The sequence below is a fragment of the Chinchilla lanigera genome, unplaced genomic scaffold, assembly GCF_000276665.1.
Source record: "Chinchilla lanigera isolate Chin_1 unplaced genomic scaffold, ChiLan1.0 scaffold00007, whole genome shotgun sequence".
In the NCBI taxonomy this organism is placed as follows: domain Eukaryota; kingdom Metazoa; phylum Chordata; class Mammalia; order Rodentia; family Chinchillidae; genus Chinchilla; species Chinchilla lanigera.
Genome location: NW_004955408.1, coordinates 5,966,478 through 5,984,930, shown reverse-complemented (window position 1 = coordinate 5,984,930; position 18,453 = coordinate 5,966,478). Strand labels below are relative to the sequence as shown.

General features: G+C 49.9%; 1 protein-coding gene and 1 long non-coding RNA gene across 3 annotated transcripts in view; one reads left to right on the top strand and one right to left on the bottom strand.

Moving 5' to 3' along the window:
* Window positions 1-18,453, top strand: part of Fat2 (FAT atypical cadherin 2) — an 89,541-nt gene that overhangs the window by 48,846 nt on the left and 22,242 nt on the right. For both annotated transcript variants that reach the window (XM_005376163.2, XM_005376164.2), the window contains exons 11-18: window positions 854-1,050; window positions 2,885-3,038; window positions 4,985-5,218; window positions 8,218-8,601; window positions 10,380-10,594; window positions 11,740-11,877; window positions 12,445-12,588; window positions 14,511-14,708. In XM_005376163.2, the coding sequence (XP_005376220.1) occupies window positions 854-1,050; window positions 2,885-3,038; window positions 4,985-5,218; window positions 8,218-8,601; window positions 10,380-10,594; window positions 11,740-11,877; window positions 12,445-12,588; window positions 14,511-14,708 (1,664 nt within the window). The remainder of the gene's footprint in view (window positions 1-853; window positions 1,051-2,884; window positions 3,039-4,984; window positions 5,219-8,217; window positions 8,602-10,379; window positions 10,595-11,739; window positions 11,878-12,444; window positions 12,589-14,510; window positions 14,709-18,453) is intronic.
* LOC106147384 lies at window positions 15,574-18,444 on the bottom strand. The gene is made up of 3 exons (XR_001232263.1): window positions 17,300-18,444; window positions 16,157-16,250; window positions 15,574-16,071 (listed from the first exon to the last, which is right to left on the bottom strand). It is a non-coding gene; the product is annotated as an uncharacterized LOC106147384 (long non-coding RNA).

The following is an 18,453-nucleotide window of genomic DNA, read 5'->3' as shown; positions in this document are numbered from 1 at the left end:
TGGAATTACAGGTGTGCACCACCACACCTGGTCAGAGTGTCTTTTTTTCCCATCTCTGGTGCCATATCATTGGATTCCCATAAACGGATCCTTTGGCTACTTCTCGTGTCCAGTGGAGCACTCATGGGTCTGAAGTTCCAAGAACCTGGAAACAGGATCAGAGCTACATGAAACATGGAGTCTTAGAAAAACAGAACATTAAAATAGAACCTTATCCCCTTGTAATGTCTGACCCTTGAAAATCTAACAGTCTTAACATCCAAGAATAAGAGAATATAATAAATGACAATATATAGACAACTTTGGAATAACCAGACCTTGCAACTCTGGAATCTTCGAATCTCAGAGTGAGACTCTATCTTCCCACACACTTGCCAGCATTGGAATTGAGGAAGGGTGCTCCTCCCAAGCTTCCACGTGGTCTATGGCCATAGCTGTGTGCTAAAACCTCGGGGAGTTTAGCGTTACTGACCGCTCCCTGCCCTTCCATGTTGAATAGCTGTAGATACCAGACCTGTCTTGTACAGGATGGAAATTTGTTTATCTGTCACTTTTCCCAGTGCCTTCCAGGCCCAAAAAAGCAAGACTCCTGCACCTGTCCCCCACATATTTTGAAGTGGTGCTTCCTGCACTGATGGTTTCATGTAATAGGAGATGCTTAAAAACCCAGAAGAGTCTTCATAATTCCCCAAAACTGACTTAATAGAGAATTTGGGGTTCCTAGTTAAGAGAAGAATTTTTTTTCCTTTCTTAGCAATCCTAAAAGAAGTGTCAGGTGGGCGATCACCTCTTACATAAAGTCTGGGTTGTTCCTGTTGCTTGGCTTCTGAAAGCTATGCCCTATCTTTTTTAGAGGGAGACCCCCTGGGCCAGTTTGCCATCAACCAAGTTGGGGATGAATGGAGGATCTCCTCAAGGAAGACCTTGGACCGAGAGCACACAGCCAAGTACTTGCTCAGAATTACGGCATCGGATGGCAAATTCCAGGCTTCGGTCCCCGTGGAGATCTTTGTCCTGGATGTCAATGATAACAGCCCTCAGTGCCCACAGGTGAGATCCCAAGGAGGGGGTGCAGGCAGGAAAAGTAGATAAGGAGCTGGAGGGAGAAGGAGGAACCTGGGTGCATCTCTTAGCAGGCTGCCGTTGACCTCACCTGTCCCTGCTTCTCCTGGGTGGGCGTCAGCCTAGTGCTCCGGGGCAGGAGACATTGTAGGCAGTTCCTTGTCCTGCCCCATAGGTATACACAAAGATCTTCAGGAATCCTAGACTACATCTCTCTCCCCACATTGAGTACAAAGCCCTATTTCTCTACAAAACTCATGCGGAAGTAATACACACTGTCAAGTCTACCCCGCTCACTGGGAAAATCCCTGCTGCTCACTGGTTAGCATTGGTCACGACAGCCAAATCCTTCCAGAGACCTCCCTGCAGTGCACCCATTGTGAATACTGCCACATCTGCTCAGGGGATTCACTCCAGGGCAGGTACTCTCTGCTCCAGGGCAGGTACTCTTAGCTCTAGGGCAGGTACTCTTCACTCTAGGTCAGGTGCTCTTCACCCCAGGGCAAATACTCTTCTTCAGGTTATACACAGATACAAGACTGTTACAATTGGTAAAAGATACTGCTCTAAGGACTTCACATGCTTGAGCCCCAAATTCCCCAGGGGAAAAATGTTGAGTGGGATGTGGATGAAAGGGAGGCTTGAGAGAGATCAGCAGGAGAGGACGTGTGTTTTTAGAGGGCATAAACTAAGAGTCATTGTCACAGAGCTTTGCCTTGAAATATATTTTTAAAACACAGGAAAGTCGCTTGTAACTTTGGAGGGATTTGTATTACTTTGCAGTTTTATTTTATAAAATATATCATTCTGACATAGGAATTTGCATATAGATATCAATTTATTTGTGCACACACATACAGACACATACCTTGCAACACACGCAAACACGTATGTGCTGTTACCTTTCCTCCTCTGCCCCGCTACACTCCAGTCACATGGAAGCGCAATAGGAAGAGGGAATCTGGATCATTAGGATGTGTGGAAAAAGTCTTTTTAGGATCCCAGAGGAGCACATTTTAAGTGGAGAGAAAGTGGCTGTCTTCCTTCTCATTCCCCTCCGCCACTGTACAACCTCCATCCTCTCCATGGTGAGAATGGCTGGGACCAGGTTCACCCTGGCCTTCCCAGCGCGACCAACAGCATCTCTAGAGCTGGAGAACAGAGGCCTGGAGAGCCATTTCCACTCAGCCCAGCCAGGCTTGAAGCTCCCACCAAGAGTGCACTATGGCCCATGCTTGCTTGACCTTGCTGTGGTGGAGACCAGGATGCTTGGGAGTCTGGCCCACAGCCAGCCACAGCTCTGAATTCTCAGAGACCCCACACGTACGCCATGCCATGATGACACCTGTGGAGGGAGCGGCGGGGGCAGGTCTCAGGGCCACTGGGATCCAGACCTGACTCAAAGGCCACCAGTCAATCATGGGAATGCAGGCAGAGAGATAACCGCTGGGCCTCATCCAAGAGCAGCGGCTGTGGCCTGGAGTGGCTTGATCTGGCCTTCCATGGGACACTGGTGTCAGGCCCAGCCCACCCACCTTATGTAAGGCCCTTTGGAGAGTAGGCTCTTGGGCGGGGGACTCCTCGCTCATTTTCCTTCTTTTCTGACTTGTCCTCTTGCCTCCTTCTTTCAGTTTTTAGTCTCCATTTTCCTCACACGTCTTCTTCCCTCTGTTCTCCTCTGTCCCTCTCTCTGCGTCTCTCTCTGTCTCCGCCCATCTGCATTCTTTTAGTTTCTCTGCTGCTGCCTTCATCTCTGTCCCTCTTCCTCTGCCTGGGTCTAAGCGTAGCTCCCACAGTCTCCCTTTTGTCTTTTCATCTCCAGCTTCTCTATACCGGCAGAGTCCGTGAAGATGTGTCGCCAGGACACTTCATCCTGAAAGTTTCAGCCACAGACTTGGACACCGATACCAATGCTCAGATCACATATTCTCTGCATGGCCCCGGGGCACAGGAGTTCAAGCTGGATCCTCATACAGGTGTGTTTTCCTGAGCTGCGGGGTCAGGCTAAGCACTTACTCACTGAGTGCATAGTGCCCAGTGCCATGGTAGGGTCTCTGGAGCAGGAGTAGGAGTTCACCAACCCATCTGTCCATCTGCCAGCAAACCCTACACAAACAAATGTACATTGGCACTATGTCACGAGCACTGCACTAGAGGCCAGAATATGATCAGTAGACTGCTAAGACAAGGCCCTGGTCTTCCTACCCTAAGGGGAAAGGCAATCACTGAATCAGTGGTTTGAAATGTGACTTTGCAATGTAGGACTTCCTTGGGCTTGGGAGCAGGGCTAAGTAAAACTTCTCTGAAGACATGCTGTTGGGTGTGAAAATGAGGAGTTCCCTAGGGTGAGGGAGCCGTCGGGACAGACAGTCAAGGATGAAAGAGAATTTTTTTGTTTGTTTGTTTGTTTTTTGTTTTTTTTCCGGTACCGGGAACCGAACTCACGACCTTGAACTTGCCAGGCAGGCGCTTTGCCGCTGAGCTAAATCCCCAGCCCCATGAAAGAGAATTCTATTTAAGGACTTCAGTCTGGGGAAAGGCTAGACAGAGAGCCAGAAACTAAAGACAGAGGATGGGGGGTGAGGTCCTCTGGGGACGGGGCCAGATGCCGCCTTCAGAGCCAGTGAGTGCCATGATCCAGGAGAGAATGCTGCAAATTCGTAGGACTTTTGTAAGGCTCACAAGCACTGTAGCATGTGGAGTCCTAACCCAGGCCTTAAGAACTCCGTGGATGTGGCTCCCGACACCATTGTTACCAGCTAGGTGACAAAGCAGACCACGGGAGGCAGAGGCCCCTCCAAGGCAGGCCATGTGCACCCCGGCAGGCTGGGCGGTGGGTCTGGTGGGAAGGTGGGGTGCGGTGCGCCTCCTTTTGAAGAGCAGCCAGCCGCCTAGGGTGGGATTGAACAGCAGCAGGGGGCACGGGCAGCAAGGAAGGCCCGGGTCGCAGGGGCCAGCTGCTGACACTTGGCTGAATCCAGTAGCTCAGAAGATGACTCAGAGATTCCAGAGCAGGGTGGTGGCCAGGAGAGGGGTGTCCAGGACAGAGGGGACCATGCTATGTTTCCGGACCCCAGCATGGGCATGCGGAGTGGCTCCAAAGGTTACCTAATCTCCCTCCGCTGCTGTTTGCTCAGCTGCAGGATGATCAGTGAGGACTTGAAAGAAAAATAAACCGGGCGGTATTGCAAATATGCAAATAATACATGCTCGTTGTACAAAATTCAAACAACGTAGGTGTGTGTTACACAGAAACTGGCACGTCTGCATAATAAGCCCCTCCACCCAAGATAAGGGCGCTAGATGTTTATTCTATCAGGATTCTCTTTCCCTCCGTCTCTGAAATCTCATTGTTTCACAAAAATGGAGTACCAGTTTGGAACTTGCTCTTTTATTCCCCGATAAGGATGTTGTAGATATTACTAAGGCCGGAATAAAGCTCTGTCATAATTCATTTCTAGCTGCATAGTGCTTTACCGTGTGGCTAAGTCACAACACACTTCATTAGTCCCTATTTGAAAGACATAAGGAGATTTCAATACATTCCTCTTCCAAACATGCCGCAGAGAATATCATTATGTGCGTATTTTAATCTTTGGGTTAATTATTCTACAGGAGGGAAGTTATTGGCCAAAAGATAAACACATTTGATGTGTTATAAATGACCTAAGTGGCCTTTAAAAGCGCCTGTTTGTTTCTTGCTGATGGTGGCTTCAGATTGGCGCTGTCGGTGATGGCTGTGTTTGGAAGGACGAGAAAGCAGGTGGGGGTTGGGAGCCACAGGCTGAGCTGCTCTCCTGACTGCCTGTGCACACTCCCGGCCCTCTGCGTGGCTGGGATTCTCCCTGCAGCTCGCTAGAGGCCGCATGCCGGGGGTGATTTCCCGCAGAGAAAGCTCAGCTTCTGTTTTTTCTCTGGCCAGGGGAGCTGACCACACTGGCAGCCCTGGACCGGGAAAGGAAGGACGCGTACAACTTGGTTGCTAAGGCGACCGATGGAGGCGGCCGATCATGCCAGGCAGATGTGACCCTCCACGTGGACGATGTGAACGACAACGCCCCCCGGTTCTTCCCCAGCCACTGTGCCGTAGCTGTCTTTGACAACACCACAGTGAAGACCCCCGTGGCTGTGGTGTTTGCCCGGGACCCTGACCAAGGTGAGTGCAAGGACCAGCGGCCATGTCTGCTCTTCTGCCTTCAGCTTACTCTTGGTGAGGCTTTGGCTCTTTTTCTCTCTCTGGCACTGGTAAGGACTGTCCGTCCACAGTGAGTGTGTACGTGCTTAAAAGTGGGAAATGCCTGTCCATAGCAGTGTACTTATGTGCCATGGGACCGATGATTTTAGCAATGTTTTGAGCCAGGTACAAGGCATTTCAGCCACATTGTTTCTCGCATGCCTCTTAGACCGGAGAACTTTCAATCTGGTCAGTGAACTTCTAGGGCATTTTTTTTTCCTCGACGGCATTTTGAATACAGACATTTAATCAGAAATATATTGACCAGCATTATTCAGCTTTAATTAATTTGACCCCCAAATGAAATTTTTGGCCCTCATTCCACTATGCCTATTCTTTAATTTCTTTACAGTGAAGTTGAACCATTTTCAATATTTTGTTTTAATTTTAATGCCATTATTTTCATTGGGGTTAATTCTTTCCCTTTTAAAACTCCAAAGGTCTCTTAGCCAGTTTTCTGCTGCTACCACGGGTTAGGTAGCTGGTGACCTGTACAAGTTTATTTGTTGCACGGTTTTGGAGGCTGGAAAGTCAAAAGCTTGGTGCCAGCATCTGTTCAACATCTGGTGATGACCCGCTGGCCACACCATAACATGGCAGAGGCTGTCAGGAGGAGAGATAGCGCAAGCGTGCTAGCTTGGGTCTCTCCCTCTTTTTATAAAGCCACTACTGACCTCCTTACCTCATCCAAACCCGGTTATCTACCAAGGGCTGCACTTCCGAATAGCATTGAAGTTGAGGATTAAGTTTCCATTATATGAACTTGGCAGGGGGCACACGAAAACCATAGCATAAAGCAAACCGGATTCATCGAAGGGTATTTGTTATTGATTATACCAATTGTGCTACCTGCCATTATGAAATATTGTTCTACTTTCCTGGATCAAATTTTATAATTCAAGTAGACTAAAAAATGCCCTTGTGGTCCAAGTAACCAAATTAACATAGGATGATGATGATGACAACGATGATAACAGTGATGACGATGACAGTGACAAAAGCAGGGTCAAAACACTGTACCTTTTTGCTGGGCAGGGTGGTACAGGCCTGTAAGCCCAGCACTTGGGAGCCTGAGGTCGGAGGATTGCCATGAGTTTGAGACCAGCCTGGGCTACATAGTGAGTCCAGGCCAGCCTGAACTACATAGCGAGATGTTGTTTAAAAAAAAAAAAAAAAATCTGCTGTTTAAACACCAGTAAATTTAAGACTTCTAGAGGAAATGAATTTTAGCCTGGTACTGAAGAAAATGAGATACTTTGGAGGAATGCGGGGTCCTAGGAAGGGCAAAGAGTCAGTGCAAAGGCAGGTAGCTAGGCCTGGGAGAACTGCAGGGGGGTAACAGGTGCAAGCAGACAGACCTGTCTAAGAGGCAGCTGGGCTTGTAGGGCAGGGTCAAAGTACAATGGGGCTGGAGTGACCCACTAGCCATTTCATCTCTAATGGCTGCAAGGTCCTAGAAATCCTCAATTGACCACTACTTTCACACATCCAGGGACAGAAAGCTCCCTATTCCTAGGCAGCCCCCTCCTTCCGAGGTTCCTCAGACAACTATCAAGTGTCATTTTTCTCTGAGCTGTGTCTGTTAGTCCTGGCCTCAGTCCTCTGCAGTCCTGGAGCTCTTCTAAACCTCTAATCTACGATGGCCCTTCTGCCACTAGGAGGTGGTGACTCCTTGTTCCCGCCTCCAGCCTCCCTTTCTGGGTGGAAGAGCCTTAGTTCCTCCAACCACAGGCTTCCAAATCCTGTCTACCTTTTAGGACACATTCTTTGGCCTTGCACTGGTTTATCATTAACCTTTGGTTGTTGTAACTCAAATATCCTACCCAAATATTCCAAGAGTGATCTAGCCTGCATCTCCCTTTCTCTTGAAAGATCATGGTCTCTCCATAAATTGCATAAACAAGGTAATTGCATGGTATGTGGATTTAATGGTTGTAAATTAACAATTCTCCTAGGCAGTTCCTGCCACTATCCCACCACAAGCCCTTAGGCTCAAGGTCTCCGTTCATCCCACTGGATGAAGGTTTCATAGCTGAGCATTAAATGTTGGTGTTTTTCATACACAATGGGCCCTATATAACCCAACTGCTTCACAAGCCAAGAAAATAATAGAATCTGAACCAAAGCCACGGAAACAGGACTAAGAACTTCCCACGGCTGTGTTTGTTTTAACTTTTTTATTTTGACATAATTACAGACTCATAGGAAATTACAAAAATAGTATTGAGAGCACACTCTTCACCCGGCTTCCGCAGGGTACATATTCCCCAGCTGTGTAAGTGTAGAGACACCAGGAAACTGGCACTGGCTAATACTGCTAACCGGGCTGAGCCTCATCCTGATGTCACTAGGTTTCATATGCACTCATTTGCATGCCCGTGCAGCATGGGTGTAGACTGTGCACATGTAGTGTGCGTTTGTGTGTGGTTCTGTGTAATATTATCCCATGCGTAGATTTGTGTAACCAACACCATAATCAAGACACAACTGTTCCACCACAAAGAACTCACTGTGGGTGGTTTCATCTTGCTTGCTTTTCACGTATAAACTGACGTGGGACCCTAACAGCCGCTTATCATTTTGAGGTGTTTGATAGATTGGCCTACTACACCACCATGCTCCCAACAAAAACCTATCTTCTGAGGCCTTGGACCGGCCAGGCAAGGGGCCCCCACCATTAAATGTTGGTGTTTTTCATACACGATGGGTCCTATATAACCCAACTGCTTCACAAGCCAAGAAAATAATAGAATCTGGACCAAAGCCACAGAAACACTTTGATGTACTAAGAACAGGAGTGAGAGAGCCTCACTCCTGCTGTGCTCTGCGCGGTAGGCCTTTTGAGGGGCCCCCTCTGTCCTCCCGTGCTTGCTGTGCCGGCCGCAGGCAGGGCCAGGGATCACACCTTGTCCTCCCCGCAGGCGCCAACGCTCAGGTGGTTTACTCTCTGACGGATTCTGCCGAAGGCCAGTTCTCCATCGACGCCAACACGGGGGTGATTCGCCTGGAGAAGCCGCTGCTGGCGAGGCCCCAGGCGGTGCTGGAGCTCACGGTCCGCGCCTCGGACCTGGGCGCCCCGATGCCGCTGTCCGCGCTGGGCACCGTCTCGGTCTCCGTGGTGGGCCTCGAAGACTACCTGCCCGTGTTCCTCCAGGCCGAGCACAGCCTGCAGGTGCGCGAGGACACGCTGCCCGGCGCCCAGGTGCTGTCGCTGGCCGCGCTCACCCGGCCCGGGGCCGAGAAGACGGGCTACCGCGTGGTCAGCGGGGACGAGCAGCGCCGCTTCCGCCTGGACGCCCGCACAGGTGAGGGGAAGGCCAGCCGGCCGAGCGGGGGGCCTGCCCCATCCTGCCCGCAGCCTCAGCGTCTCTCCTGCGCCCCGGACCCTCCTTGCACCCCCAGAACTCCGCGTCCTGGGCGCGCAGTGGCCCACCCCGCTCCCACAGTTGGAGGCCTCCTGGCGTCAGGATCTCAGCCCAGGACAATCTGCCCGCTGCTAGAGTTGCCGCCCCCACCCCCACCCCACAAACACCCAAGCACCCCGCATTCCCCCTTGTGACCAAGCTAGAGAGAAAACTCCGCCCCATGTCTTGATTCCGGAGACTCAGCGAGGCCTCAGGCTGCCCAGGTCCCTCCACCCGCAGCCTCCCGCAGAGGAAGCAGTCCTTTTAAAAAGCGTTTATTATGGAGATTTTAAACACAGAAGAAACAGAACAGTAGAGCGTTTCCGCAGGTTCAGTCATTCCGATCTTTCTTCAGCCTCACACCCGGCCACTGCTGAGATTTGTTTTTCCATTTCCGGAAGCAAATTTTCAATGCATTTGTAAATCAGTGCATGTGAATTTTACAAAATACTGGGCTTCAGAGTGGTATTTTCAGAAGGGAAAATAATCTTTTCTGTCATATTCACCCCATCATTACCCCCCAGTTCCCTTCCTCTTGTCCAATCATAGTATCCAGAATTAGTTTACTTTTAAAAGAGTTTGAATTGACACATGATATCTGTTCCTATTTATGGGGGTACAGCACAGTAGTTCAGGACAGATCCACAGTGGGTAATGTCCAAATCAAGGGAACTGGCATTTCTGTCTCCTCCAACCTTTACCAGTTCTGCGTGTTGAGAAATTTCCAACTCTTTTCATTATTTTGAAATACGTCATACATGTGCTACTGAACGCAAGAGGGTATTCTCCTTCTTCACTGTATTTTCACACCTAGTGAGGAATTTCAAAGCAAATCCAGATACTGTATCATATCACTTATAAACATATTAGTATGAATCTATAAATGGTAACAGCTCCTTTTATAGACAAAACCCCAATAGCTTATCACACCTAAAGGGTAATGATTCCTTAGTATAATCTAATACCCAACCAAGCAACTTTTCAGAATGTCTCATAAATGTTTTTAAAGTGGATTTACCAGTACCCCCAAAGTGTCTATCTATTGCTCCCATTTGATATGCAGCACCACCTACATCTCTTTTATATGCTGACCTTCTCCTTCTATTCCCTCCCACCAGTCATTTAATGAAATATTTTGAGTCAGGTGTTGTTAAATTTTTTCATGGTCTGGATTGCCTGACTGCATACTTACAATGTCATAAAGCCCGTGGCCTTTAGCCTCTGTATTTCCTGTGAATATTTGGATCAAGAGCTGTGATCGGATGAAGTCAACAATCTTAGACTGACCACGCTTCAGGAGTGATGTCGTGGGAACTGTGTCACAGGGAGACAATAATGGCTGACTGGTTGGTTTGCGTGTTTTTTCATTGCTAAGATTGGTGCTGAATTCAGGTGTTGTCAGCCTGATCTTCCCAGTATAGATCTTAAGGAGATAAATTTAGCATCACAGATTTAAGTGAGATGTTACAGAAATAAATAAGGGAAACACAGCTTTTAGGAATTATAGTAAAAAAAAAAAAAAATGAGAGGAGATGAAGGGAAAAGGGGAAGGAACATGAAAAAGGGACACCAGAGGAAATCCATCTCGCCTGGCCCTGTTGAGCTGCTTCTCCCAGAACTGGGCTTAAGACCCCTCTGTTTTCTGCTTCCCTGCATCTATCACCCCTTACTTCCTGCAGGAATCCTGTACGTCAACAGGAGCCTGGATTTTGAGACAAGCCCCAAGTACTTCCTGTCCATCGAGTGCAGCCGGAAGGCCTCTTCCTCCCTCAGTGACGTGATCACTGTCGTGGTCAATATCACTGATGTCAACGAGCACCGCCCCCGATTCCCCAAGGATCTGTACGGCGCAAAGGTCTTGGAGAACGCCCTTGTGGGTGAAGTCATCCTCACAGTAAGGATCCACAGCTTTGCTCTGTGGGGCTGGACTCAGGGGTGGGTTCTTATCTCACACCCTCTGCTCCCAGGCATCTGTGAGCGTGGATTAATTTATCACATTAATATGCTATAGGTTTGGGTCTGATTGGTAACTACTCAGCCAAAGCATCTCTTGGGACAGGACCTACCAGAGCCATTTGATAAATTTGGATTCTGATAGAGTGGCATGGGACAGGCAAGCTTTGGTAGGACAGCAAAGAGAGAAGATGGACCGGACCCCAGAGGTCTGCCAGAGGTTCCAAAGCCTGGGGAGGGTCTGGTCACGGTGGGTGACGTGGAATGCCCGTATATAGAGGACAGGGATGGGCAGACCTCAAATAGTTCCTCTTTACACTTTCATGTGCAGTTGCTCCCTCCTTCTGTGGAGTGAAGCCAGACTCTGGATGCCCGTGTCCACAGTTCTTGTCCTCCTCCATTCTGCTTCCCAGACTTTCCTCTTTTTTTTTTTTGGTACCGGGAATCAAACTCAGGACCTTGCCCTTGCCAGGAAGGCTCTTGTGCTGCTGAGCTACATCCCCGGCCCCTCTTCCCTCCTTCTACTTCCCCATGCGTACACGAAGGTGCACACGTCTCCCTGAACATCTGCATGTCGCTCCTCTGGGCACACACAGTTGGCCCCTCACGGGCGCCCTCATCCTTCAGGGCTTCCCGAATCCAGTACTGATTTCCCCAAGTGGAATGGATCAGTGTATTCTTGTTTTTGTTTTTGTTTTTCTTCTGGTACCAGGAATTGAACTCATGACCTTGCGCTTGCCAGGCAGGCGCTTTTGCCACTGAGCTAAATCCCCAACCCCTGGATCAGTGTATTCTGATCATACTTTGCCCCAAGTTAGACTCACCCGTAAGATTAGATAATAAATTCCCTGCAGGCATATTCGTTTGGCCCACTCCTTTCCTTCTAGCCTCCAGCACAGACTCTAGCCCCTGTCACTATGAATGAATGCACAGCATGCTGAAATCCATGAGCGATTTCCTTGGCAAGGATGACAGCCAGTGGCAGCCACTGAGGCAGGGACCTGTCTGTCCCTCTACGCTCCTGGGCTGAGATTCCTTTCTGGTCCCCCTTGCACTTCCATTCACCACCCCTATCCCCCACGACAGGTGTCAGCAACTGATGAGGATGGACCCCTCAATAGCGCCATCACTTACAGCCTCGTAGGAGGGAATCAGCTTGGGCACTTCACCGTCCACCCCAAGAAGGGGGAGCTGCAGGTGGCCAAGAGCCTGGACTGGGAACAGGTGAGTAATGGCGGGGTCCCATCTGTGCTCCTCAGAGCAGAGACGTGTCCCTGCCGTAGGTCTGCAGGATGAACTGTGGCCAGTACCCACCTCCCCTGCCCAGATCATCCCCAGTTTTCTCTTTGAGGTCACCTTAACTGAGAGAGGCAGGATCAGGACTGAGGCACCCTTAACCTTCCCCAGCGGAGCTCAGTCCTTCCTCACAATTCACCAGGGATCACTGGGTCATTCCAGGAAGCGCCACCATTCACTGACCACTTACTGTACATTGTGCATTTTGCTAAATGCTTAACATGCATTGTATCATGTCATCTCCAGGTGATCCCAAGAAGTTGGACCTGACCTTATCCTAGCATAGGTGTAGTTTCCCTCTTGAGATCCCGTAGCTAGTAAAAATCACACCCATGTTTCCTGATTCCGGAGCCTGAGCTGCACAGTGCCATGGGTGGGCAGGGAGCATGGGCCCAGGCAGGCATCTCTGTCATCTTTCTGAAAACATTAGCAACGAATCCAAGGGCAGATGTGAGGGGCCTTGTTGCTAACCTGCCGTTGGGCATCTTGTGACAGACATCCAGCTACTCCCTGAAGCTGCGGGCCACAGACAGCGGGCAGCCTCCCCTGCATGCAGATGTAGACGTTGACATCCAAGTGGTTGATGTCAATGATAACCCACCTAGATTCTTCCAGCTCAACTACAGCACTGCTGTCCAGGTAAGTCTGAGCCTGCAAGGACTCCCAAAGCCTATCTCTCACTTTGTTCCCCCTAGTGGGAGGTGCTCCCCAGTGGCAGCCGACTATCCAAACAGCAGCTGTGACTTTGCCACTGATATCCCTGCTAAAGGCAATGCCAACAGCTGAAGGGGGCTGTGGACTATGGAATTAAAATATCAGGGTTTGTGTTAAGCATTTCCCTGCCCTCTACCCATTTGGGGCTCGTGACATCCGTGTGTGGTAAATAATACCTATTCCACAGGTCTCAAACATGGAGATGCAGAAACATGCTATAGCTAGAGAGTGTCACACTCCGGACCTAAACCCTGATGATTTTCAAGGCCTTAAGTCATTTTCACCACAGCAACTGTTTGCATATAGGATTTGAAGAAAGCCTTGTGCTTTTGTGGAGGAACTGCCAAGGCCTTAAGTGGTGAGGGAGGCAAGGAAGTGGATACAAGAGAATTCTGGGTCCTACGCAGCACCTAGGGTGCTTTACTCTACCCTGCTTTATACGTTATGAGACAGGGTGCTTCCAATACAAACAGCAGGTGATCTGACTAAAAGTTTGTCAAGTCACAAGGACTTATTAAAATGATGGAAAATTCCATCCAGAATTGGTCATTTCAATAGGAAGCAATGTCATGGCTCTGGGATAATGCCTTCGAAATTTCTTCACCTTCTCCCTCATTGCAGGAGGGCGGCTGCAGCTCTAGAATCACATGCTTGCCCAACGGTCTTTAAAGGCACATAGAGTGGGACTTCTTCTGAAAGGTGCTTTTTGTCAAAGAAGTCTTTTGAGAAGCATCACTTGATAAACTTCCCCAGTGGTCAGGACTGGATTCCATGCTCACCCTTTCAACACCAAAACCTGGCACAAGGAGTCGGATTATAACTGACCTGGGCTAACCTTTGTCCGTGCCCTCCTAAGAGAGGTCCATCTGGCATGACAATATTGTCATTGTAGCCTGAACAAAAGCAGGGTTTTATTTATTTATTATTTTTTGTCTTTTTGAGACAGGGTCTCACTATGCAGTTCAGGCTGGTCTCGAGCTCACTTTGTAGCCCAGGCTGGCCTCGAACTCACAATGATCCTCCTGCCTCAGCCTCCCGAGTGCTGGGATTACAGGCGTGCGCCACCACGCCCAGGCACAAAAGCAGGGTTTTATAAGAATAAGAAAAACAATACCTTTTGGACAGGCAGCCATCAGTTTCTGTCTTAGATTCTGTTGGTAGGTAAGACTGTGATACTAAAAAACCAGCTTAGGGGCTGGGGATTTAACTCAGCGGCACAGCGCCTGCCCAGCAAGTGCAAGGTCATGAGTTCAATCCCCGGTACTGGAAAAAAAAAAAAAAAAAAAAAAAAAACCATAAATAAATAAATAAATAATAAAAACCCAGCCAGCCGTTGTAATATGATACCATACTGGGTTCCCCTGTTATGGAACAAAGCATGAAACGATATTTAGGCAATCATATTTTCCTATTCATTTTAAAATTTGCTCAACAGTGTAGCACATTGAACTCCTAAAGAAGAGACCACTTGTAAGTGCTTGGTTGACCCTGCAAATTACAAAATCCCCACGTTTCTAGCTACTACTTTATCTCTTTGAGTCATCAGCTGTGTGACCTCTCGAGAGTCACCTCTCTGTGGAACAAAGGCCTCCCCCTTGGTCCCTAAGAAGCCTTCAGTCCCAGTAAGCTTTGTTTCTAAGATCCAGCACTGCCCTTGGGAGTGCCTGTCTGGTCTGGGCTGGAGAGGCAGCAGCTCGAAGGTAGCAGAACGAACGCACGAACGGTGCCAACCGGGTGCAGACAGAGTGCCGAGGCCTCCTCCTAGATGACGGGGTCCAGGAAGATGCACGGAGGAGGGCCGGGGAAGCTCATTTTGCTCTCTGTCTTCCCGCCACTCTTGGTCTCAGGAGAACTCCCCCATCGGCAGTAAAGTCCTGCAACTGATCCTGAGCGACCTAGACTCCCCGGAGAACGGCCCCCCCTACTCGTTCAGAATCACCAAGGGCAACGCTGGCTCCGCCTTCCGAGTGACTCCAGAAGGGTGGCTGGTGACCACGGCAGGCCTGAGCAGGGGGGCTCAGGAACAGTACCAGCTGCAGATTGAGGTGAGAGCTGCACCAGGCGCCTGGTTTGTGATGGTGACCACGGGGACGCTAGACATGCTAGCAAAAGCACAGCCAGGGCTTCTGTCGTAAGGAAAAGTGCAGAGTACCCGAGTATCGGGCTGGGTCGGGTACTTCACGTGCATCCCTGCATTAAATCCACATCGTGCTCCTCAAAGCAGGTACACTGACTGCCCCACTGTGCAGATGAGGAAACTGAGGCACACAGGGGTAAGTGATGGGCTTAAAGTACTCTTAAGAAGTGACAGAGGTGGGTTGCTCCAAACCCAATCACTCTGACTGCAGAGCCCAAATTTAATCCTGCCCTGTGTGTGCAGAACACCCACTCTCTGGCTCCACAACCTTGATGTGTCCAGACCATCTCCTGAGCCTCAGGTGCTAGAAACCCTGCCTCACAAAACTTCCTGGGCCAAGGGAGTGACTCCGTGCCCACGTGCATGAGATTGTGGGGCATTATCATGGGTGGTATAGGAATTGCCCAAAAACATGTTTGACCACCATCGTGGTCAAACATTTCTCTCTGGGTTCATTCCCCAGATCCCTTTCCCAAATCTCAAATCCAGTGGATCCTACTGTGTGGATTTCTGGGCTGGAATGATGTATTTTCATTTATCCATTCAGTTGTTTAGTCTCTCAACAAGCATTTACTGAGCATCTGCCATGTGCAGGCCCCACGCCAGCTGCTAGGAACAAAGCAGAGGGAAGGAACAGGCTCCTCTCCTCGTGGGCTTTATTGTTTACTTCCATAATTACAATCTAAACAGGCAGCTGGCACGGTGGCGCACACCTGTAATCCTAGCACTCAGGAGGCTGAGGTAGAATTGCTGTGAGTTTGAGACCATCCTGGGCTACACAGCAAGAAAATAATAATAAATAACAATAAATGGATAACATCTTTATAAATGAGGGTATAGAAATGAAGTGATAAAGGATTCAAGACAGGGGACACATGTACTTTCATACAGGCGGCATTTGAGGGGAGACCTAGGGAGCCAGCTCGGTGAGGGTGGGCCAGGGAGAACAGGGTGAACAAGGCCTTGAGCTGGGGGAGAGTTGGAAGCGACCTGTGGTGTAGGAGGAAGTAGGGAGCAATGGTGGGAATGAAGCTGGAGTGGAGGCCAGGGGGACACGGAAGTCTCACGGCGCGGGCGGCTGTGTGACCTGCAGGCCAAACTATGAGTCCCTGAGTGTGGAGAGGTGCCGCCTTAGTCCACTGGGGCTGCCATGGAATGACGAGTACTGTAGATGGGGCGGCCTGGAGAGCAGGCATCTATTTCGCATCATTCTGGAAATCTGAGATGGACATGCAGCCGCAGTCAGGTTCTTGAGCGGGTCCTCTTCCGAGCTGTACATGGCAGAAAGAGCAAGCTGGCTATGTGGCCTCTTCTAGGTGGGCACTGATTCCCTTCACAAGGGCTCCATCTCCTTACCTCACAAAGGTCCTCCCTCCAACGCCATTACACTGGGAGTTGGATTCCAAGAAATGAATTTGGACGGATGCAAACATTCAGTCCACAGCAGGCACTAAAAATAATTGGTTGATGATAACTGATCACAACAGGTGAAAGCCGAGACTATCCTTGGCAAGCCAGGACGTGCAGCCCCTCCCTCTAAGCCCTGGTGATACTTCTGGATTCTAACCCAAGTGCAGTGAGAAGTGGCTGACGAGCTTCAGACAGGGACGCAATCTCCCCACCTCTCAGAAGGTCATTCTGAGGCTCTGTGGAGCGCTGGCAGACGCTGAGAGTCACCCACGCTACTTAGTGGTGCTGAGACTTCTCAGTGACGGTAACGATGGAAAGGCTGGGCAGATTTGGGCCAGTTCTTGTATGTAAATAGGCAGGAGTTCCTGATGGTTTGGACGGCGGTGTATAAAGAGAAAAGAACAACCGAGGTGACTCTCACATTGCTGGCACCGATAAAGAGGAGGTGGTCATGCAAAATAGACCCCGGAAAGACTCGGGAGGGGTGTGAGGGGAGACAGGCTTAGGAAGTAAACTGAGGCTCTGTTCTGCACATCCTCGTGTGGGGAGATAACTGATTCCCACAGGGAAAAAGTTCAGCAGCTCACAGGGAGAGTATGGGCTAAAGTCGATGATTCCCAGCGCCAAAGGCATGAACATGATTGCCTCGGGGGCAGAGAGACAGGGCAGCTTCTGACCCCCATCCCGTCAAACCCAGGCCGAGGGCTGAGCCCAGGCAGGTGCCCGGCGGCTGCTGGCCTCACCACACTCTCAAGTTTGTTCTGCATTTCCGCCTCCATTCGCTGGGAGGCAGCACAGACAGGCCAGCGAGCCAAGACTGATTGTGGACACCGTGCTCAGACTCTGCACGGTGTGAGCCTGGGCGAGTTACCTGACCTTTTTGAGTGTCCAGATATATTTTGCAAAGTGGGAGACTTCCTGGTCACCATCTCATAAGAAAGATGCACTGTGATACCGCCTTTATAGCATGTGAAAGTTACTGGCATACGGTCTGTCCTCAGCTACGCTAGCTCCAAATTGTAACGAGCATACCATTAATTACTGCTGCAGCTGGCGTTAGCTTGCATTATAGTTGTGCGTAGTACGAACCATTGCTGCTGGCACCGATGTCTCCTCAGGGTTCGGCACAGTTTCCAGCAGGAGGTGTCACTTCACAACGCTCCCGCGCTCACTGTGTGTTAGTGCAGGAGCTGCTTCTGTAGGGAATACCCTGGAGACCCTGCTGACAGCCGAGAAAGTGACGGTTTCCTAGAGGAGGCGGAGGCAGGCTTTGTACTTCTGAGCGGAGCAGAAGGCTGCAGGGATGTGTGGTGAGACATGAAAGGAAAATGCAGCTTTTGTTTGGATTATTTTTCCTACTTAATGGGGTCGTGCCGCCCTTCCCTGAACCTTCCAGGGGCCCTTGTCACTCTGACACAGCTCCACGTGTGTGCCCTCAGCCTGTTGGCGAGGCTGCCCTCCCCCCTCACCTGCTCTCCAGCACTGGGGCCTCTTTCTGCTTCGCTGAGCTCACCGCCTTCCGCACCACGGGACGCTTGCACGGGCCATCCCTTGTCTGTCACACCTCATCTCTTCAGACTTGGCCTGGACAACACTCCTCAGAGACCCCTTCCCTTCCACCGAACCTAAATCACATCCCTCACTTTTCGCTTCTCTGTCACACCATGCTGTTTATTTCCTTCACAGCACATTATCCAAGTCCGAAACACTCGTGCTGTTCCGAAGCTCATTTGTTCTCCTTGCTTCCCTAATCACAGCAGAGGACCTGGCCCATGGAAGGAACCTGAGAAATACTTGTTGGCTGACTTGAAGAATAAAGCCCACTCCTACTCCACTCATATAGTAAAGGGACTCGTAAAAAGAATCTCCTTGGGCTGGGTGGGGTGCCTTGAAAAATGTGTACGGGGTTTGCTAAGAGGCATTGGATGACTGTTGAGGGAAGAGACAGGCAAGGAAGCTTCCAGAAGGAAAGGGGCCCGAGTGTGTGTCTGGCATGATGACCAATGGGAGATGGAGTTGTTTTACTGTGTGAGCGGAGGTAACTCCCTCTACACCTTCAGAAAATCTGTAGTCTATACATACGCTTTTGTAGTTAAGTTTCTCTTTTCAAATGTGACAACACACCAAGCCTGCCCTCAGGCAAGAGGGACAGAGGGATGTGGCACCCCAGAGAAGCCAGCCTCAGTCGGGGCCCAGAGGACCAGAGTTCTGTCGGGTAATGGCAGTGTTTGTTCTGCCCACAG